General features: G+C 48.1%; 1 protein-coding gene across 1 annotated transcript in view; it reads right to left on the bottom strand.

Moving 5' to 3' along the window:
• LOC144096912 (kynureninase-like) overlaps positions 1–22127 on the bottom strand; it is a 28063-nt gene extending 5936 nt beyond the window's left edge. Inside the window, exons 1-10 of the mRNA XM_077629728.1 lie at positions 21965–22127; positions 19875–19998; positions 15949–16031; positions 15287–15348; positions 11243–11314; positions 10938–11012; positions 9862–10008; positions 8126–8224; positions 2389–2521; positions 1328–1413 (exon numbers count right to left, since the gene is read on the bottom strand). Coding sequence (XP_077485854.1) covers positions 1328–1413; positions 2389–2521; positions 8126–8224; positions 9862–10008; positions 10938–11012; positions 11243–11314; positions 15287–15348; positions 15949–16031; positions 19875–19998; positions 21965–22121 — 1038 coding nt within the window. The 5' untranslated portion in view covers positions 22122–22127. The remainder of the gene's footprint in view (positions 1–1327; positions 1414–2388; positions 2522–8125; positions 8225–9861; positions 10009–10937; positions 11013–11242; positions 11315–15286; positions 15349–15948; positions 16032–19874; positions 19999–21964) is intronic.
• Between the last annotated feature and the right edge of the window lie 1036 nt (positions 22128–23163).

The raw sequence follows: 23163 nt of genomic DNA, 5'->3' as shown, positions 1-23163 counted from the left end.
CTCGCTCTGTCGGGGGCAGGCCAAGCGCAGCATGTACGACTCCCGCGGTGCTCGCGGCCAGTCATGCGTTAGCAGGCTGCGCAGTTTTCTCAATTCCTTTTGACTTACCAGGAAATCGGCCGACGGTGCCATTTTATTGTTGCTTCAAGCAGCAAAGATTCTAATTCAATACAATCCATGACTGAAAGAAGTACAGGAAAGCGCTAACTATATATATAGTACACGTTTTAACGCTATTTGAAGTACGATGGAAAGATGGGCAAGTCGGCAACAGTTCACTGTGAACGAAACAGCGCGAACCGAGAGAAAGGAGTTCATGCGTGTGCTTCCTTGCCTTTTGCCTCGTGGTTCGCTGCTCTGTTTCTTTCACAATGACCGATTTGAACTTGACCTCCCAGAGTTCCTACTTCTGACTGAGCGCGTACTGGTAGGCGAGTTGGTTCGGCATTGCTACGAAAAGGCGCCAAAAAAGGCACCAGGGTGCTTTGCACCTTTTCGGAGCAGTTCTGACTGAGAGTGTACAAGTTACGTGTTTGTATACACACTATGGCTTCGACCATGCAATAATTGTCTGTTAATTCGTTTATTGGCTAACGGTAATAAATTGGCGCCATTCCGCTTTAGTTTCGTCACAAACGCTGCCCAGCACACAAAAGAGCAATGTGTGACGTTGACGATATACCACATAGCACGTAACCGCAGCCTATATTTTGAAAATAAAAAAAATGCATTTATGTGCCTGACGTCATTACATGGGGTTATGTTCTTTGTACCTACCTGCTATGGCTAAAATTTTAGCCGAAGGGAGCCCACGAATGTTATGAAGCTTTAATAAATTCAAATTGGTTGTTGGGGAAAGGAAATGGCGCATTATTTGTCTCTCATATCGGCGGATACCTGAACCGCGCTGTAAGGGAAGGGATAAAGGAGGGAGTGAAACAAGAAAAGAAAGAGGAGGTGTCGTAGTGGAGGGCTCCAGAATAATTTCAATCCCCTGGGGATCTTTAGCGTGCACTGACATCGCACAGCACACGGGCGCCTTTGCGTGTGCTATGCAATGTCAGTGCACGCTAAAGATCCCCAGGGGGTCGAACTTATTCCGGAGCCCAAACCATGTTTCTGCCTACAGTTAAATGGGCTATTCCGCCATATTGTGTCAGCTACCCAAAGTTAGTGCTTCGCCAGCAGGTTTCTTGACACACGATTTAAATAGGGCTTTCAAAATACTGCACGGATTCCTTGACAGCAATTTTGATGCCGTCGTCGGTACCGCTGTCGTTAATAGTACTACGCCATGAGTTTACCCCTAACCGCCGTGCACTCTTACCTTCAGGCTCGTCATGATTGGCGCTATGAGGACACTGGAGCCAACGGAGACCTTGAACATGTCCGCCGATGGACTGGGATCGTAACCTGCAAAGTTCGTATCACCGCTGTACACCATACCCACTGCTTGCATTTTGCCACTGAGCGAGTAACTGTAAGCGATGGATCTGAGTGCATTCGTCGTGAGCAGACAAAAAGTTTTGCTGAAAAAAAAAAACTTAACAGATTCAGGCAACGTGATCGGTTAGGGACTATAGCGTTCTGCTCCTAAATACGTCACGACAGGCTCCCTTTCTGCCTGCCACCGGTGGCGGATATCGGTGCGCCGGTTTTCTGCTAAAGGATAACATGCGGCCAAGGTTATCAAACACCGCACCCTCGGGGACACGGTGTACATCTGCTACGAAAAACTAACACCACTACGACAGGTTGGGTGGACGGTTAGCGAACAACTAAACACGGCCTTCCTGGGGCAAACTCGATAGCACGGCCTCCCCCAGATCACACGAACACAACGCGCTCTTTGGCCATCTCTAAATTTGAGAAAGAAATCTCCTTCAGTGCAAGTGAGAAAAAAAAAAGGGTTTAAGGAAGCGATGGCATCAGCATGCTGAAACGTCCACTTTCCCGCAATTTTTACTGCCTTTTTCCACCGCTGGCTTCACCTTTTCTAGTGCAGGACTTTGGTATTTCAGATTCAGCGTGAGTCCTTGCAGTGAGCAACGAGGCTTATTTTTCTGTGATTTAACCCGACCGATTGGTCACACTTTTTTCTTCCTTCAGCCACGAGCAATTTGTTTCTCGAAACAGTATGAAATAGAAAAGCGCAACAAATGTAAAAAGCGACATGCGCTTCTAATCGTGTTCGTTAGGTTATAAGTTCTTCGCAGTTGTAAGCTGCCCCGCATGTTTTTATTCCCTTCTTCCCTTCCCTCTTCGTTCTTTCATTTTTTTTACGGCGCGTTGCCGGTCTGCAGGCTATTTAACTCGCAACTCATCTTGCAGCTACTTAACTGAGGTTCCATGCATTCATTGCCGAAGAGAGTAGGAGTAGCCGCTCACACCGGGCGGAGGCAAGCCTCGTCTCGACGTTGTTGCCCCACCATCCCCTCAGCTCTGGCAGGAGGCCGCACGCCTTGCGGAACTCGTGGCGCACGTAGGCCACTCCCGTTGTGCCGGGACCACAGTTCATGTACTGCATGGAGGCCATGGAAACAGCGGAGAGGCAGAATTCACGAGGCAGCCTTTACACATGGCCCGCAGGCAAATAAACACATCGCGTTCGAGCATTTCCCTCGTGTTTCACGAGAATGTGGTGTATCCTTCCATCGGACAATCTGGGGATTCAGCGGTGATGTTCCGTGCCGAAACCGAAAATTCCCTATTTAGACTCCATAAATCGTGGTTTTGTTCACTCTTTCTATCGAGCAGTTTCGAAAATTTCTGCATTTTTCCCTGAAGTATTTTATGGCATTGTTTTTCCTTAATCGTTGCTGTTTGCAGAGGACAATGAAGACCCAAGTGCAAGAATTTGCCAAGTATTAGCAGCTGCGCGTGTTTGCTGTCTATTTCGCGCTCCATGCACTATTGAGAAGAGCAAAGAACGCTGTAAAATTTACTAAAACAACTTAGTTTTTCAGATAAAAGCAGCTGAAAGTACATTTTTCGGTCATTTTTTTCACTGAACAGGTGCACCTGAAACAGCAGCCCCTTGGTAGCCGTGATGTCACGTGTTTCCATGTCACGCCCGGTACCGCGCCCCTGCTGCGTCGGCTTGTCTTTGCACATAGATGCGGGTAGCATCGCGTCTTGTACCATCGCTCACGCTTTGAGTGTCCTAGCTGCGTCGCATGTAGCTTCTTTGTCCTGCGAAGCAGGATACTGCTTGGCTCAAGGCTGTACACAAACCGTGCGTGCCTTTGCCGAACCGTGTCCCCCAAAACCCAAAGGATACCAAGCCTCGGAGGATATGGACACATGTGGCGCAGCCCAACATGGATACCTTCAGAGCGCGATTTTACTCGACAGCGTATACAGCTCGTTCGGTCGAAAAGCAGTCGGCGCCGAAGTAGTAGTTGTAGTTTTCGGCACCGTGCTTCATAAATATTCGGGGGCTGCGTAAGAATCAGAGGGCACGCACACTCAATGAATAAAAAATCATGGTCTAGGACGGGGATCAAATCAGGGTACTTGGCGTTCGAGACGGGGACGCTTCCATGCACTCCGCCACGACAGTTCGACGTTTGAACATGAATAAAGGCACGTCTAGTGAATGCACGGGCTTCTTACAGGCGTATCTTCGAGATCTGTACTGAGGCGTACATGAGTAATTATGAGCATGTCAATTACAGATGTCGTAATTAAGCGAGTACCGTGCGTTTCTGCTTAATTTCCTCTGTGCTTGGCGTGCAGTCGTACCGCCATCTTTGAAACCCCCTTCGCCGTGCACGGCAGATGCCGCGCGTAGGCGGCCTTTCTGCCTTTGAGTAGTGTTGCTTGTTTCTGAACAGGCGTGACGCAATCGCAGCTGTCTACGAGTGGGTAGCGTGGAGCAGCGTCTGTGTTGTCTTCAGAGGCCTCCCTAGAGACTCCGAGCGATCTGTCCAACGGTCCCGGAAGAGCCAGAGGACGACACGGACAGAAGCGCTGAGGCCTCCTTGTTTCTTGTCCGTTGTTCTTTTTGCGCTGGCTCTTCTCAGATCATGGCTTACCAACTAGCCCAACAACAAGTTCTGTTGTCCAACGGGCAAAGCGGTGGCGTTCCGTGGACTCCCTGGCAGTGCTGTAACACGCTTTCGCGTTCCACTCTTAAAGGCGAAGCTTAAGCGCCCTCAAATTTTGTTCTTTGCTCGGACCATTTCGTCTAAAGCGACTACGAGACCAGTTTCGCGTTGCTGCGAAGCCTCGGCATGCCACTGAAGTGACGACGCCATCCATATTCCCAAGGAAGTGCAAGCAAGAAGGGATCAGCGTTGCGTTTTAGAAGAGCAGACAGAAAGAGGTGCGGGTTGGTTCGTTTTTTTTTTTTTTTTTTTAGTGCCGTAAAGGCGAAAGAACTATACAAGCAGGTCATTGAATTCAGTTTTGCCGTAAGAAACGCAGGAAGCACTTGTACCGCAAATTCCAGTATGCATATATTCCGAGCTGCTTTCTTTCTCTTTTATTGCATTTATTGTATTATCCTCACATATTGCTAATTTCCTCACATCCGTCAAATTTTTTCAGCCAAGTCAGCATGGTTTTCGCAAAAATCATTCCTGTGACACCAAACTTGCTGTTTTCCTGCACGACTTACATTTAAACCTAGATAGCAACATCCCGACTAACGCATTATTTTTAGACTACGAAAAAGCGTTCGATAAGATCCTCCATGGTCGTCTCTTGTTAAAGTTATCACGTCTTAATCTTCATCCATGCGTTCTAAACTGGATTCGAGGGTTTTTAACTAACCGCCAGCAATTCGTATATGCCAACTCACACCATTCGTCCTTTAACAACGGTGTTGTCAGGCGTACCGCAAGATACCGTACTTGGACCGCTCCTTTTCTTGATATGTATTAAACACCTACCTTGAAATATTTATTCTAATATCCGACTCTTCACCGATGTTGTGCCATTTACCGAGAAATTACTAACTCTGCCTACCATTTGCATTACAGACTGACCTTACTCACATACATGACTGGTGTAAATCTTGGTTTATGTCGTTAAATGTTTCTAAAACCGTGTTAATGTCTATTAACCGTCGTCGTAATTACGTTGAGCCCAATTATACCATCAGTAACATGCAGATTGCAACATCTGAATCATTCAAATACATCGGTGTGCTTATCTCCCGCGCCCTAACTTGAACTTCTCATGTTAACCACATAATAAATTCTGCTAATCGTGCGTTAGGCTATTTATGTCGTAACCTCTCGCTCGCTCCGCCTTCTATTAAACAGCTTGCTTTTCAAAATTTTGTGCGACCCAAGCTGGAGTATGCTAATGATATTTTTGACCCGCACTACAATAATCCTACTAACGCCCTCGAGTCGGTTCAGAATCGCACGACACGCTTCATTCTGTCTAATTATTCCTACAATGCTCGCACCTCCGCACTAAAAGCGCAAATAAAACTACCCCCCCCCCCCCCCCCCTAGCTGTGCGCCGTAGAATAGCACGTCTTAACCTTTTTCATAAATTTTTCCATTCCTTGCCTTTTGATAACCCCTACATAAAAAGAGCCCATCGCATCGCCCGCTTTCGCCATCAGAATACAGTGTATCCCCCATGAGCCCATACTGTGACATTTAAGCAATCATTTTTCGTACGTACAGCACGAGGCCTGAATGACCTGCCCACCGAAGTTGCCACTATCAAAAAAACCACAAGAATTCAAGCGGCTCAACGAAAACCTCTCATCATAATTTATTATCTTTGTTTGCCATGACCACCCACTCCGTCATGCAATGTCTCGTTAGAGAATTTTGAGAAAATAAATGAATTGAATTGATATTTGCTTTGGGCTTTGCGGAAATGTGAGGAAACACTGAAAGCTGAAAAAATTATAACTGCTTTAAACATTGTATTCAGTTCAGGCACGTAGCCAGGAATTTTTTTCTGGAGGGGCCCAAGGTAATTTCTTCTAACTGGGGGGGGGGGGGGGGGGGGGGGGGAGTGGTGCTTACAGCTGGCTGAGCACTGCCAAGGCAACAGGATGGGAGTGGGGTGAAATTGATTGCGGGGGAGGGGGAGGCTTTAGCTCCTTCTTGGATATGTGCCTGGATCACTCTACTAACATAATTAGGTATGGAATCAGGAGTACTGAACCAACTTTCTGTGCAAGAAATTAAAATTGTAAGGTTGTATCTGGTCTCTCTTTGTTTTATTTTGGTTGCTGAAATATGCTGCTTATACATTTACATGCGTAAATGTGGGGAGATACAGGTGTGCATGTGTTCCTTCGATTTACTAACGTCTATTGGCACAAATGCTTTCTGAGAGGTCATTTGTTTTGGGATGCAGTTGTTAAGCATCTGTTCCGAAATTCCTTGAACCGAGCAGTGAAAGAAACAACAGTGCCTGTGTTGTTCGTGTATTAATGTTTTCCTGCTGGCGCGCACTATTAATCAATAGAAGTATGTGCACTCCTTTCGTCGTTCGCTTGACTATGCGCTTCCCGCTGCCCAAGATTGTATGGGCAGCAATACTTCAGTTTCAAGTGCTCTTGTTCGAATATCTATAGCCCGATTCAGGAAGTATAGCTGGAACAATGGGTACTTTCTAATGCACGCATAGCTCATAGCGACACTTTATTTTTATTTTCCGTGTACCTGTCGACGAAGTAACAGCAGTGTATTATACGGAGAATAGCGTTTGAAATTTACTTATTGCGCCCATATCCAGGAAACGGCGTGCAGGTGCTATTGTAAGAGTTCCCTACAAATGCATGGCCACGGCTGTGAAATAATAGCGCTTCCATTGCGCATAAAAGCGCAGCATATTTGGCACTGTACCCATTAATTCGGGCTGTGTGCACTGAATACGTTGTTGTGATCGATGCTTACGTGATACAAAAGCCCTGTTAAGCGTGAAATGCTTTTAGCTTCCGCTGTCGGCGCGCCGCGGGTGACCATGACGCGAGAACGGAAGGCCAACGTAAACGAACTTCGGCGAATGATGCGCTGCCGTCGGAGCAGCGCAGCTCGTCACAGCATCGGATTGAAAGGACGGGCAACCCCTTTCGCCCCTGGAGGCGATTGCTGCGCTAACAGATATACCCCACCTCCCTTTTTCTCCGCGTGTCGGGTTCGAGCCTTATTACGACCGTGACCTTTGTCTTCAGCCGAAATTAACTTTAGAAAGAAAAATTCTCCGTGCTTCCCTGATAATTCTCAAAATTGTCTGAAAACTCAAGGAGATTCCTTTTTTCCTTCTAGCACAATTTTTGAACAGATGATTTCGGGAAGAGAAAATTCCCTTCATGGAACATTACTGAGATTGACCCTCGAGGCCCATTTTACGGAAAAAATTGGTAGGTTTCTCCGGACTCAAAGGGCGTCGGCATAGCTGCCGTTATAGATGTGGCGGGTGTTTCAGTGAGCATTTTCAAGATTGCTTGAAAACGGGGTCGTTGAAAAGGAAATAAAATTTAGAGACAAACTGTAACCGGTGGCGGACGTCAGTTACTTTTAAAAGAATGCTAATTGTCCAGCATATTGAATAAATACAATGTAACTTTTTACGTTAAAACGTTTTGGCGGGCTTGTTAGTTATGAATCGTCACGAAGTGAACAGCGCAATCTGAGACACATGCACAGTGGGACGAAGAATGGGAACGAACATAACGCTTTTTAATGAGTGCTGTCACAGCGTTCTTTTTTTTAAATTTTAACACAGCTCTTTAAAACTTCTTAATCAGCTCTGTCTCGTGGTTCGGGCCAATGGCGAATTCATTGCCACGGGCAAGACGGTGCCATAGAAGTTTTGAAACAAGAAGTCATTCTCTGTTGCCTTTCAAGCGTGAGGAAATGCGGTGCTAATTTACCTGCACGAAACCGAAAGTGAGCGCATGACGAGTGCAGGAAGTTTTCCGCATGCCTCAAACTCCCTGAAAAATGGAAAATTCCCCGAACGGAACATCACTGCGCGCTTCCAGTTGGGTCCGGCCCATGTGGGGAGGGGAGCGCGCTATCGGGGTTCACGCTGTTTAAGCCGGCAGGAAGGAGGCCTCTTCGTTCCGCAGCGAAAAATCTGCGTTTTTTTTTCTTCCCCGCGCTAATATGTAGCAAGTCGGGCGAGCCGCGCTTTCACTCACCTTGTATGTGCACCAGGCGGCGAGGTCTACCTTCCATTCGTTTAGCTTCAGCTCCACGTTGCACACAGCGTGTGCGATGTCCCACAGCACAACGCAACCCTGAGGTGACACGATAAATGGTTCAGTCTCTGTTGGTCAAATGTTTACGGGAAACCTCCAAGGTGGAGTAGATTCGTAATAAGGGAGTAATTACTCACTGGCATCCACCCAAGCGCAGCCATACGGCTACAAAGGAAAGCTGTACAGCTTTCTCAGAAACTTCACAAGTAAAAAAGATTCGTCCTGGTTTCGTCGAAGTTTCTGAGAAAGCTGTATAGCTTTCCTTTGTAGCCGTATGGCTGAGCTTGGGTGGATGCGACTGAGTAATTACTCCCTTATTTCAATCTCTGTATAGCTAATGTCACCCAGCAGTATATCTAGGTGGCACTCGTCACCAGCCCAGTTCAAAGGGTATGCCAATAGTTATCTATCCTGATCCATTTGCTGTTCATGTACTATGTATAATGTAAAAAAAAAAAAAGGCTTCGTGGACCGCGGCGGCTGTGCATTGCGGGGAAACGCTCAAACAATGGGCGTTTTTATCCGTTACAGTTTTCTGCCTAGATACATAGCTTGCCGAGCAGATTTCTTCACGACTGCTTTATCTATTTTGACCCCTTTGTTTTCTTGCACTCCCATAGACGGACACGTGCAAAAGTGATCTCCCTTTCCTCTCTCCCTTTTCTATCTCTCCCTCCGTTCCCCTTCCCACGTGTAGTGTAGCATATTGAGCGTCGCCTAGTTAACCTCCCTGCCTTTCCGTTCATCTTTCTCTCTCTCTACGACGATAATGCGGGTAGAAAGATTCTTTTTTTTATAAAATTTGCGAATTTTAAATTTGTTGTATGAAATTTTCTTCACTCTATATATATATGTCAACGAACACAGTGCAGCGCAAAAATTCAAAACTATAACTTGTGCTTTGTGAAAAAAATATATATAAGAATGTCAAGACCTGTAGCGTACCAGTAGAAACAATGAATGTTGAACCAGCCTTCTGCCCCACTTTCTTAACCCTGCAGCCTTTTCACAAGATTCAGAGAATAAATATATATTAAACAATTTTCTCAAGATACAAAAGAGAAATTTTGTGACGGCATAGTGATAAAATTATTTCTAATATGCTCACAACATCTCATGTCCATTTGTCCAGAAATTAAAAATGGCAGCTTAGCATTGCTAAGCATGAGATATTGTACGAAAGCACGGTGGGCCACCCAAATTTTGTGGCTGAGTCAATCCCATTTTGGGAGTGTCCCAGGTCAGTTCCGAATATGGGTCAACTCAGTTTTTGAACTTTCGGGGGTGGTCTACTCACATTTCGGTGGTAGGCCAACCGGCAGTCAAATGCGGCCAAGGTCATTTGAAGGGCAAAATTTGGCTGGTCCGTGTCACATTTAGGCATTGGTCACGTTGGGACGTGCCATACCACCTCTCAGAAACCCGCCAATCGATTTTCGTCGATTTCGGCCAAGGTCACTTCAAGGGGAAATTTCAGGTTGTCCATGCCACATCTGGGCATGGACCATGCCAGAGTACGCCATAATCATATCCCCGACCCCCAGGGCTTTTGCCAAATCTCTTCACAGCTGCTTTACAGCCGGTGCAAATTATTAACACACTGACTTCCAACTTTGACGCCTGGCACTGCATTCGGATGCCAGCGCATGCATGTGTCGGATGGCCTCTCCCGTTACCTTTTCCCTGGCGGCGCTCGTGATGCCCCGCATGTCCAGAGCCTGGCCGGTGTGGAACTGCACGCCGCTCAGGAGCAGCATGGCGACGGTTTCGCCCTCCCTCTCGATGAGCTCGTAGATGTCCTCCTCCCTGAGCAGTGCTTCGCCCTTTCTCGGGAAAGTGCAGGTCGCTTAGGCACGAGTGTTTGTTTGCTTTATGCTCCGTCTATAGGATACAGGGTACCCCTCTACGTGAGCCCTCGATTACGACTATGCATCCCAATGCATTAAGCAAAATTGGACTGCCGCGAAAGAAAAAAAGAACTTTTGTTCAGCATGCACCAGGATTCCCATGGATGAGGACTCCCAGGGATCTATGAATGTTGTGCTCACCTGAATGCTGTGTTCATCTGAACGGCAAGTGAGTGCACAGGTCACCATAAAGCAATACTGAAAGCACCGTATGCGCACAATTATTGCTTCGGGTGCACGCCAGTTTCATGTCTTCGTGTACATTGTTCAATCGCCCAACCATGCACCGCATGCAGTCCAGCGAAAGCGCTGCCAGCATACAAATTTCACAATGCTACGACGATGACCATTAGTTAGCCGAAAATGGTTTCGAACACGCGCCTAGGAGGCAAGCGAGAAGAATAACTGTCCCACTCAGCGTGCTCGCTTTCGGAGAGAGACGAGACATGCCGTGGTCGCGGCGCGTTGGGTATGTACAAGAGAGCTTGGGGGCAGTGGCAGCACCGGCGTGCCGAAGCGCTCTAGTTTAGGTCAGAGGAATGCGGCCGATGCGCTGCTACCACTCAGTCGTGTTCGCTCTCGATGCTTACTGGCTTGCTGAAAGTTGATAGCTCAACACAAACTTGGTAGTCCAGCGCCGTAGGTGTATCGTTTTCGTCTTTGGTGCCTTCGTCTGCAAGCACTGCGTATTCCTCGATACCTCGGGGCACCGTCAGTTAGTCAGGAGTAGGTGGACTATCTCACCAATCTGACCGAGCAGTAGGTCGGAATTTCACACCGATTCTGTCTGTATCGTGTTCACGGCGCACTTGTGATATGCTGCGAAAAAGGCGATGATCCCGTACCTTTCGGGGGCGTAGCAGGATTAGATCAGTCTCCAGATCTAGGCCGTGGTGGCTGACTTGGGACTCGGCAGCAAACTGCAAAAGGTTGTGAGTGAACGGCGGGAAGTAAAAAACTTGCTTACCGCCCCTAATCAATGCCCGTTGCAGTGTTGGTCAGGATGCGTCGTCAGCTAGACTATATTTATAGTTAGCAATAACTCAAGCTTGGCTGATGGGGAGACCACTGAATTTTATTATGGTCCTCAATCGTTGAATAGCGTTTGTGATGTACGCGTGCTCAGCCGAGCGTTTTTGAGTGCACTGACCAGACCTCCTGAGAAGGCGTCTGCCTCCACGACCATCTTGCACCTTCTTCCTTGCGGCCGGTAGTACGTCATCTAGAAACAGGTAAAGAGTGGCGGAAACATTATAAACGCTCTCCAATTATCTTCTGAAAGAAGGAGAGGTTATAACGCCTGTAACTGCCTTTTGTTCTCTTTGTTTTAACGAGAATGCTGCGCGAAACAATAAAAAAGTATTAAATAATGCACTGCGATCTACAAAAAAATGCAAGGTTTGTCGATCCAGCCATGGATACGTTGTAGGTAGGACTTCTTTGTGATTTCGTAAGTTTAATTGTATATTGGAGTGGTAAGCGCAACATTTTTGCGCCACAGGGATGAGTCAGATGCGAACTGGATACCTGGCTAATGCTGTTCAAATAACACTTGAGCGAGTATCTTGCGCGTGCTTTCCTTAAGCCAACTTCCGTCGTTAAAAAAAAGAAGAGAAAATGCTGAATCCGCTTAACATTTCAACAAAACAACCAAAACGCATGTGAAAGCAACCAGCCCATGAAAAAAAAAGATATAAAAATAATGTTGTGGATTCTCCTCATACCGTCCGTTAAAAGAGAGGCGATAATTACCATTTGTAAACTTTGTGCGCCTCGCCGGAGTGCGCAACTGCCTTCCGTTGCCTTTCATAAGCGGCAGATGATGTGCTTCCGACTATTCGCCTGTCGACTGCCTCGGAACGCTTCCGATATACCGGAGATCTGTGAGAAACACTGCCGCCTGCATGATACGGCGTAATCGCCCTTCGAAGTGGCCCATAGACCCCCCCCCCCCAACTTCCTCACTTAAGTTTGCTTTACCAGCTAGGCTAGCCTAAATATTTACCATGGCGGTAAGGACTCAACGAATACGGAGCGATAGGTGGTGGTGGTAGTAGTTTTTATTTAAAAAATAGTAAAAAGGAAGGAAAAGATTTTTGCTAGCCCCGGCATCTGCCATCGATACTGAAGCACCTGAGCTGGGGCAGCGTAAATAAAGGATAGCAGGCAGAATGGAGAAATGAAATGAAAGAGGTGGTAAAAGAATGCAGCGCGAAAAAAACAAGGACGAACAGAAGTGGACAGGACAGGGCGCTGACCTGTCCTGACAGGACACAGCGCCCTGTCCTGTCCACTTCTGTTCGTCCTTGTTTTTTTCGCGCTGCATTCTTTTACCATGTTCACTGACCAACAAGCCCAAACAGCCGCTTTAGTTGAAAGAGGTGAGCGGACAGGAAGAGAGGATAGGGGGAGAAGTAATATGTACAAACTATTTACACAATAAGACGGAGCGATAGAGTACACCGCGAAGTTGCTTGTTGCACAACAGACCGTTAGCTGGTGATTCCTTCCAAAAGCGGCAGCGGAGGAATGCCGCGCTCTGAAAAAATGTCGCCTGGCTGTGGGACAGGCAAGCATGCATGGCAGTCAAGCCTCGTGACGCCTCCGGGCGGGTTGAAGAGTAGTAGTTGCAGGGGGGGTATAGGCTTTGCGCGAGTCATCGCACCTTTTCGTGCTCTCTTAAGAAAGGGTCAGAAATAAGCTACCAATGTTGCACGGCCCCATGGATTTCCCCAAAGCTGTCGCTCTAAAGTATCCCAGGATTTCGATGTCTATGTATGTCAAGGATACTTTGTACTGGCTCGCATCTAACAGCAGCAAAATAAAGTACGGCCTATCGGTTATGGGGATGAAACCAAATGACACCGCTAAAGCAAAATGCCCAACATTATAGAGCTTCAGTGTTTCTCCACGTTAATGAGAATCGAAGCTGCGTACTAGAAACACGGAAACAGATTCCCTCTTCAAAACATGCCAAGGTCTTGCAGTTACAAAGACTTTAACCGAGGTTTCAATCTCCTGTAATTGCTAACCTCAAGAACTGCGGTACCGCGTTTAAAAGTCTCCTTACTTTGCCAACTGCATCAAGCTGCTGTGCTTTCAGGTGGGTAAGTGGCCTTCGGTGCCAGCAGTAACCTTTCAGTGCATTTAGCGATCGAAATCTATATACTCCACGATTTTGGCAGAATACCATGCCCCTGAAAGGAAGTGCGCTAGTTCTTATAGATTAGTTTATGTTTACGGTGTGACATTTGCGATGAAACTTTTCTGAGCCTTGTAAGCTGTTGAAATTGATTTCAATTTGTTGTGAGCACTTGAAGTGCAAGATAAATTTCAAACAGATGGCACTTGCAGTGACGCCATCAGCTGCGCTCTTAAAAGAAAAGTACAGTAAAAAAAAGTAGTAAGTGCAGCAGTTAGTAACTCTGACTGCGTTTTACTATTTTTTTTTACTAACAGTCTATATACTACCGCCTTCAAGGTAGTTATTAAAAGCAAGCTCTTCCTACCTTTTTAATACGTGCCGTCGCTATAGTTAGTACCTGGTTAGTAACTGTCCCTTTAACCCTAAAATAAAGTCATAGAATATAATTGACGCAAACTGTTGTGTCCCTTGGTTTCCCCCGCATGGCGCAGGGCTTTGTACATTCATAAATAGCGCGCTGACATCATGCGTTACGCAAGAAAGAAAGAGAATGAACGAGTGGCTGCAGAACAAAACGGATCGGCACTAGCTGGGCGCTGTCCCGAATTTTTTGTAATGATCGTGTTCTTGACTCTCCAGATGTCTCTTAATTTTGGCCACTTCAGTACAAACTCCTGTTGTCCACCATGTGAATGCTTTTTAAAAGTTTGGTCGGAAAAACATATGGATGGCTTTCACCAGTGCGGAAAGTTTCAAAAAATTAAATCCTGTGGAAGAACCAGTCCGTTGTCTATATACGATATGTTATTACAACAACAACAACAAAAAACGCGACATTTTCTATAAAAGCTCCTTAAGCCGCAAGACATAGCGGCCTAGGCTAGGAGCCGTCCTGAATTCCTGCTAGCGCCGGTGAGTAAAACAAGCAGTTGCATGTTAACGAAGGGGAGGAGGAACATTCATCTGTCGGCCATGCATGAAAAGTGCACCTTATACATAACCTCTACTGCGGATGAGTGTCGTTTCTTTTTGTGCTTACTGTCGCTATTATTGAAAGTGATAGTCAGCGCGAAGCAGAACTGTGGTTTGAGGAATACATGCATGACGAGCCTCGCACGTCAAATAATGCGGTGTTTTTTTTCTCTCCACCTTTCTCTACAATTTGCTGGATGGTGTCCATGCTTGGAATAGACTCATCGCTATGCGACAACTGTTGCCCCGGAGAGTTTCTCAGGCAAAGACTCCTACGGATTTCGCATTTACTTTGCAGAGAGTGCGACCTTAATCGTTCGGCGAAGGCGAGCACACCTTCCTCCAGGTCTAGATGCAGAAAGGGAAGAAAAAAAACGAGAAAAAAAAAACTCAATGGCGCTCGCTTGGGCGACACGAGGGAAATGCGTGAGCGGTCGTCGTTACGAACCACGCTCATTGACCACACACCGACTTCTTTTTAATTTCTTCGTTCTTGGCGTCTTCGTTCTCTTCTTTTTTGCCGCCCCTGCATCGGTCATTGTCTACTTTACATTCATATAGATCACTGGGAGTCCTCATACCAGTACTCCTGGCGCAGTGGTGCAGCGATTAAGAGATGCGCCACTACCCTGCGATGGAATGCGCTGCTATCGGTGGGGCAGTTAGCGCAAGGCTATCTGGAGCACTCGCTGCTCGCCTTCAGCAGAGCTTCGTCCGCTTATCTGCTTGCAACTTCCTAAGGTATCGGTCTGACACGCATAAAAGGAGACAAAGCCCTTACGTCGTGAAACACAAGTACGGACACAAGGCCAAGGTCGCCGCAAGGAGTCAAGTGTTCCTTTTTTGTGGCCGTGCACTGACCTGCAAGTGACAAGCGCGGCAAGTTATGGCTGTTATCTATTCTGCCTCTGAGCTGCGGTCTCAACCTCGCTATGCAAACTGCGCCCTCGTTGAGCTTCCCTAATCGTCCAGCCGCGCCTTTGCATATCTCTGCCTTCACTGCATGTGTGTTCATATTGGCCCTAAGCTTCCCACCTTCGCGATTGCCCGACGCTATGCGTGCCAAAGGCCACTCACCATCAGCAAGTGCAGGTTCACGATGCAGCCGTTCATGAACACGATCTCGTCTCGGTCGGCACCTGCAGGCAAACGTGGTCGTTCGAACGCTTTCCCTTATACGTCGCGGCTGCGAACGTCATGTCTGACTTCGACGTGCATTTTTGTCCTTAAATGAGCGCACACGTTTCAGGGTAAGCTTATCCGCACGATTGACCGGAACTAACAGAAGGACGAACTTCAATTATCCTGTCTTGTTGTTTGCACTCTGCCTGGCAAATAAACAAAACGCCTGCAGGTAGCAAACGCAACGCCAAAATGCTTTCACACCTATTTTCCTCTTGCTGCGCGGTCAAAACGTTTCGTCCCTTATTCGCTGATGCATTGTACTGTTCATTTAGAGTTGACCACGCCTCACAACTCTCTCGCCGCGGAGTGGAAGTGATTTTCCACAAGAATGCTGCGCTCGTGAAGCAACCGCACAAGTCATCGACTCGTGAAAAAGCAGCCTCGTGTGGTCAAAGCGCTTTGTTTTTCCTTCCCCTCGAAACCGCTCGGCTAACACACCGAGAGGTGCCGTTTACGATCAATGCATGAGCGATTACATTGCGTCACTGCCCGAGAAGGCCTCGAAGCGCAGCTTTCCCGATTATAGTCGGGCGTGTGCGTGCTGTGGCCCTCACCTACGATGTCCGCCATGAGTTGCTTCGGAAACTGGTCGCTGTGGGAGGCTGGCAGGTAGCCCTCCGTGAAGCACTGCTTTCCCCTGCGGCAACGCAACAGCGGCCACCGTCCGCTTTTGCACACTCGAATCATGCGCAATGCCCGAACAAGTGCTCTACTCCTGCAGCTGAAGCGTTTAGTATGAGCTCCACGTATACGGATCGAGCGGATGAACCGCACAAAATACAGCGCACAGACAAAGGATAACAGGCGCTACTTGCAAGTGTTTATTGAACTCAGGACCGGCTTATTGCATAGCCAAGAGGAAGGCGTGGTGGAAGGGGAGACAAAACAAACAACAGGTCAATGACACGTGCGAGGACACTGATACTGCAAAGGAGGGCACAAAAGTGAATCAACTGTTTTGAAACTTATCTAAAAGCACACTTTCATTCTTATGAATGACAAGCGAAGGGGTGTTAACACAGGAACTCTCCCCTGCCTGTCTGGCCGATGTGCACCTTTCCACACTTCAGCGGGATGCATGCTGTATACTACACTCTAGCACATTTCACAAAATGGCTTCCACGCTTAGTTTCGCTATAGCACCAAAAAAAAAAATTGTTTTTTCACTTGATGGCCCCCCTCGGTACCTAATGTATGTCTCGCCGGAGCAAGGTGTGCAACCTGCGCATAAGACTGTATGCACACGCACAGCGAAATCGTCACAAAAGCGCCTAAGAGAATAAGCGCGTTAAAAGAGTAGAAAACTGAGCTAGTTGGTTTTTCATCAAGCCATTCAAAGACCATGAAAAGGGCAATATCGAGTGCCGCGCTCTTTTCAGCTCTGAAGAAATCGTGTGAGCATCAGATGGAGACAAGTTTTCGGCGGCAGATCGAAAGGCTAAAAAATGCGGACTATCACGTTCTGATGCTTAGCAGCGTATCTGAAAGCTTGCTGCGGAAAGTGAAAGGAGTGCAAGAAAGGAAAGGTGGACATGAAGAAGGCATTGAAAGGGAAAAATTAGCTGTGGTTCCGTATGTTCATGGATTGACCCACAACCTCATGAACATTGGCAAGAGGCACGGGGTCCGGGTTGTTTGCTCTGCACCGAACAAGGCAATGAGCATGTGTGCTCGAGTCAACAGGCAAAAGAAGCAGCAATGCCAGATCGCACACCGAACAAGATTCAGCGAGTGTGTTAAAGGTGTGGTTCATAATTTCCCTCTGGCCTGTGGAAAACAATATATAGGACAGACGGGAAGGTGCCTTAATGATAGGATAAGAGAACATGCATCATCGCTATCAGGTGCCCCAGGCAGCAATCTAGCCCTGCATTGCAGAGATTGTAAAGAAAACAAAAAAGGCAAACAAGTGCGCAAGTGTGATCCCAAGTTGCATGAAGTTCAAGTCATGAAAAGGTATGCAGACAAATTGACACGTGAGATCCTTGAGGCATTGGCGATACGGGAAACAGGACAGCGGTGCGTCAGCACACCATCCATCTCTCTATCAAGAAAAGAAATTTCCTTCTTGAACGAACCCCACGGGAGATAAAAGCAAGATCTTTTTGACAAGGAAACAAAAAGCGCGGATTTTCCAATAAAAATTTTAGTTGACAGTCAGCCTCGTCTACGTTCTGTGTGTTCCTTTCTGTGTCTGCGTTTTGGTTTTTCGGCTGTTCCCACCAAGAATAAGCGCGCACCGACACAAATAACCGCTGTGGCTCCAGAGAGGTGTGGGGACCTGGCGCGGTCGGCCGCACAGGGCCATGTTCCCAGGGCTGTGGCAAGGAGTGCGCGGGCCAGTGTACGAACAAGCATGCGTGAATCTGGCGACGTTCGAGGGGCACCAGTTCCTCCGGCGATGGTATACCAGCTTCGTTGCTGTGCGCCGTGGCCGCGTCTCCGTGTGGCATCAGCGTTACTGTGCAAAGCATAGCGCAAGTGCGTGCGTGCCGCGTGGACTACACGACACGAGCGCGCGGCGTGCTCAACTTCGCGCCACCACAGACTGCTCACCTCTGGCGCACTCCCCCCGTGCCTTAGGCGACGAGGGTCGCTAATTGTTTGACATATATTGCCCCCTTTCTTTGAGGGACAGCATCCCCCGTGGTATGTGCGATTAGCAAACTTCTCTTTAACAGATTAAAACATTTAGTCGTCAGCGTGCCATGGTGCGTCCTTTCGTCGGTTCGCGCCGTTTTAGTCCCAAGAAAGCGAGACATCCGGCACAGTGGCCTGACGCTCCCTTCTTGCGCGTCGGCACTTGCACACTGCTATGATTCGCTTTCTGCTTGATGTTCCCTTTTTACGCTTTGCTTACTGCATCTGTTTCTATGCGAGTAGAAATAGAGTTATATACGTATATTTGATCTGATATAGCGCTGTTTCCTACGCGTGCAATTTGTATATGGTCCTGGAGCCGGGCAGGTGCAAGGAAGTCGCTCTTGTCCAGAACCCTTTAGTTTCTTGCACAAAGAAACTACGAACAAATTAAGAAGAAAGCAGGGATTTTGATTTTTCAGAGACTTGAATTGGGTTTGTTCCCTTTCTTTTTTTAGTGCGCTAGCACAAAAGCTTCCAATCTCAAAAAAAAAAAAGTTGCTCTCTGAAGCCAGCTAGACCTGCAGAAATAAAATAAATATGGCCGCGACTGCATGGGTTTCGAACCCGCAGCGGCGCGAACAGATCAACTTCGCTGGCCACTGCACGAGAGCACGCATGCTACTGCCGCTTTTTTTTTCTTTATTGCATGGAAATAGTGCCGACAAGAAAAATCTAAGCATGCCTACGCCACAAAACACCAAGCCACGTACCATAAGCGCATTGTTCACGAAACAAAGATTTCGACGACCGTGGTGATTCGGCGTGGCGGTCCGTCATGCGGCTCTTCCAGAGGCTGAATAGTCCCAGCAACATAAACAGATCATGCAGTTTTTCTCCGGAGGCAAAAAGCGGATACTGTAGGGTGTGATGTCAATGTCCTTCTTAATTGTTCGTTGTAAAATGTGCCCGAAGAAGATAGCATCAATGCACAGAACAAAACAATGGTCAATTGTCTCTGGTGTATTGCTCAGGCGGCAATTCACCATCCATGGCGCAAGCATCTCCTTAGCATGAAGCCATGCCTTCATAGGCAGCGTGCATGTGTGCAGTTTAACGAAGAATATTTTTGCAGCAGAAGAAATGCACATTCGCCTAACACGCTTTAAACTTACTGATGTCAAGAAACTCCAGAAAAAGTTGCCGATAAAACGGTACAGGAAATAAATACTCTGTTAGTGCCTGAGTCATCTGCCTTCTAGAAAGGTTATACAGGTAGTCTAAAGAAAAGCTCATAGTGAGTAAATATAAGGTGTCAGCAATCCTTAAGGAATCTCCATAAAGGACCCTCACGAATGTGTCCATTCGGTGCGAATAGGAAAGGCAAATTAGCACTCTGACGCCTGACAAGCACAGCTACTAAAAAAGGGTGGTTTGTCGATTTGAAAAAGAAAAAAAAAGCACGAAACAAACTGATGCACGAATAAGTGACAAGGCCTATTCCACCACTTTGCCGCTGCTACCGATCAGCCCTGGTATTTAATTACCACTCTCTCCCACTGTGCATTCCATGCAGTCGTCCTCATCAACTCCCATCCGCGCGCAATGGATTTAGAACACACCGCTATCGCAGTACTGCCCTCCATCTTTTGGTGCGTTAGGCGGTCCCAAAATTGCGCTAAGGTCCCCAGTGACCGGTTTCGCCGATCTTCGCCTGAAGCTTGGCCTTGAAACCCTACCTTCGAACCGGAAGCGAAATGAAACGCAACGTGCTGGCGCAGATACTTCGCATACGGCCAAGTAAGCTAAATATGCTGTGATTTTTCGCTCCAAGACTGCATCTAAAAAAATACGCGTCAAACATTTCTGAAATAGAGACGGAGGAAAGTTCATCACTTACCCCATTCCCCAGTCGTTCAGGACCTTCAGAAGTTCGACGTCCACATCCTTCGGCTTGAGGCCGAAAATGTGGCCGCACAGGTAGATGCATTCCTGGTCCGGAGACTGGATGAACGCCGGGTCAACTGAAAAACGCGTACTCAGTCAGCGGCAGACAGCGAGCGAAAAAGAAGTAGTCTGCTAACGAAATGGGGTCCACGCATCTAAACAAAACAAAGAAACAAAACGTTACGAGTGCGTAATGAAGAGAAAGTATATACATAAAAATATACGGCGTTGTCTGCTTTCACTGTCTTGTGTTCGTCCATTGTTATGGTGCTCTCGTCCAGCGCTAATTGGCTTAGTTGTCCTGCCCCTATTTAATAGGACGCGCTAGGGCACAACCTTATGAAGATTGGGGCCAGGGCCGGCGTCAAGGTGGTCTTTTCTGCACCTGAAAAACTCTCCAGGATTTCCAGGAGAGTGAATGCGGAGGACTTGCACGTAACGTGTTCAAAACGCCACCAAAAGCGCTTCGTAGGATCTTCGAAGAACGTCGTGTACTCCGTACCTCTGACCTGTGGTGAGCGGTATATGGGCCAAACAGGGAGGTGCCTAAACAAGAGGTTAAGGGAGCACGCAAAAGATGATAGGAATAATTCGGAAAGTAAAATGATTGAACACATTAGGAAATGCAGTAATTGCGCTCCTAGGCTGGATAATGCAGTGGTGCTGCGCAGATGCACAACGCAGCTATAGGAAGAGAGATTATCGAAGCTGATGAGATTGCTAATCCCGGTAGCTCGTGTGTCAGCAATCCCTCAATTTTGCTATTAAAAAAAAGAGCTGAAATATCTCGCGCTGTAAGAGAACTGGTCGCATGCCCTCACTTTGTGCCATGACGGGATATCAGTTGCTTTGATTTCTTCCTACGTTATCCTGCCATCCTGTTTTGTTGATATGAGAGACTGATCGGTCAATAATATACTTGAGTTGTTAGTCAGCGCTCTGTCCTGTCGCTTCGTTCTTCCCTGTGTTTGTCTGTCTGCGCTGTAAACCCATTTTAGTTAAGAATACTGATGGAAAGAGAGGAGCAGCGGGGGGGGGGGGGGGGGGGGGGGGGCAAACCGCGTCCGCCGAAGCGACGACGCTGGTTTGAGCAACAGATATTGCAAATTTCACCGATGTCGTGACTGATTGAGGTCAACCACATTGAGATTTACAGCGAATGCGCCGTTACCATGGCAACCAGCTGCGCCATTCCACCGGTGTTGCAATTGCACCTGGCTATGGAGCTTGACTCATAAAAGCCTTGAGGGAGTCGGACGGAAGGTGGCTTCCTGGCCTTACGGGGCTGGGAACTAGGGGCTGTCGCACATGTGGCGAGGGCTCCTCCTCACCAGGTGTATCTGTTGCTAAACTGTCGCTGTTGTTGTTGTTAGTGGCTATTTATTAATAAAATAACAATGGAAGGAAAAGATGTTGCTAGCCTCGGCATCTGCTATCGAAACCTGAAGCACCTGAGCGGCGGCTAGCGGGAATAAACGGACAGGGAGATGGAAAAGAAGGAGCGGGGAGCGATAGTGAGAAAGGATATATAACGTCGTCATTGCTTCAGATGGCGCGGTTGTTGCGACGCGCGTCCTTTCTTTTCAATCTTTCCTCTCGTAGCTATTTCAACTCTCATACTGTCTGCACGTGGCAGCGATTGTGACTCAGCTTGAACCAGTGGCCATGCACTTTTGATTCTTTCTTCAGTCGCAACAACAACATCATTTAAAGAGGTGCTCCATGGGTGAAGAAGCTGACGGTGAGTGTGTGTACTGCGCCAACACCCTCAAGCGGCAACTCCATGAACACTTCCTCTCGTATCACGGCCGGTCTCGAGGAGAGCGGGCGCTTTTCGCGCGCTCGCCTCGAGACCGGCCGTGCCCGTATGTGCGGAGCGCCGCGCCACGACGGGCGTCAAAAGGGGCATGCACCTCCATGCTCCTGGTGCCGGCTCCTTCCCCCGCGCGTAGGTGCTCCGCCGGTACGCCTAGGATGTGTCCATCGAGTTGGAGCTTTACACAGAGCAAGGACTACACATACGCGACGGCACAATGAGCTAACCTCCTTTCAGGTCGACCATCTTGGGAATGCTGAAGCGCTCCCTAAACCCCCTGAGCGGGTCCTCGAGGTCCAGGCGCAGGGCGTACTCGGCACTGTTGGGCGCCAGCCCCCACCGGTCGGCGAGCGACAGCAGCTCCTGCCTCGCCGTCGACACCATCGCACACTGCTGCAGGAGCCGGCTTCTGCCGCTGTCAAGAGACAAATGGGAGTAGCGCCTACGCTGCCCGAAAACCGTGATATTTTTTTCTCCGAGGTCTCATTCCAGAATGTCTCTATAAAGGGAGCACGGCGGCACTTGTCCACACAGTGTCCAGGGAGAGAGATAACAGAGATATGGCGGAAAACACCCGACAACAACAGTCGCCGTCCGCTCGAAGGCAGTTTTTTTATTGTCATGGGCAGCACTGTCCTCTGAAATGCGCCGCTGGAATGGTCCTCTGGGTTCCTTTCTGGCTCCGTATTTTTCCTGCTGGTTTATGCGTAACAATATGCAATGTCTTTTGCTTATATGTTCAAATAGAGTTTTGTGTTGCTTCATCATGTTATAATGAGCTTAAAGAATATATTGAAAACTGGAGGACGCTTAAGCTTCGTTTTTAAGAGTGGAACGCGACAGCGTGTTGCAGCACTGCCAGGGAGTCCACGGAAACGCCATCGCCCGTTCGGCGCGACGCCTTGCCCATTAGACAGATCGCTCTGCTACGTACGCTGAAACGGGCGCGCGGAGCGGCAAACCACGTAGAAGCGCTGCCAAACGCCAGCATAGCTTCCGCGCCGAAAGAACGGGCAGCAAGCAGCAAGCTTCGTGGTGAACGCGCTTTGTATTGGCGCTGCGTTGTTCGCCGCTCACCGCGTGATTCCTGCGCGCCCGCACGGCCCCACTGCGCCCGAACGAGACGAGCGGGAGGCGCTGCCGTCGCGCGCCAGCTGTTGGGGCAGAGGCGTACATTGCGAGGAGGAGGAGGAGGAATTTTTCGCTCACGGCCGACGCCGACGACGCCGGCTTTTCTGCGACGCGAGCTCCTTAACGCTATCGCGTTAAAATTGGTTTTTGGGGAAGGGGAATACCGCAGTATCTGTCTCATATCACGGCGGACACATGAACTGCGCCGAAAGGGAAGGGATAAAAGAGGGACTGAGATAAAGAAAGAATAAAGGGGTGTCGTAGTGAAGGGCTCCGGAATAATTTCGATCAAGTG

Source organism: Amblyomma americanum, chromosome 7, assembly GCF_052857255.1.
Source record: "Amblyomma americanum isolate KBUSLIRL-KWMA chromosome 7, ASM5285725v1, whole genome shotgun sequence".
Lineage (NCBI taxonomy): Eukaryota > Metazoa > Arthropoda > Arachnida > Ixodida > Ixodidae > Amblyomma > Amblyomma americanum.
This window is presented reverse-complemented; position numbering and strand designations above follow the sequence as displayed.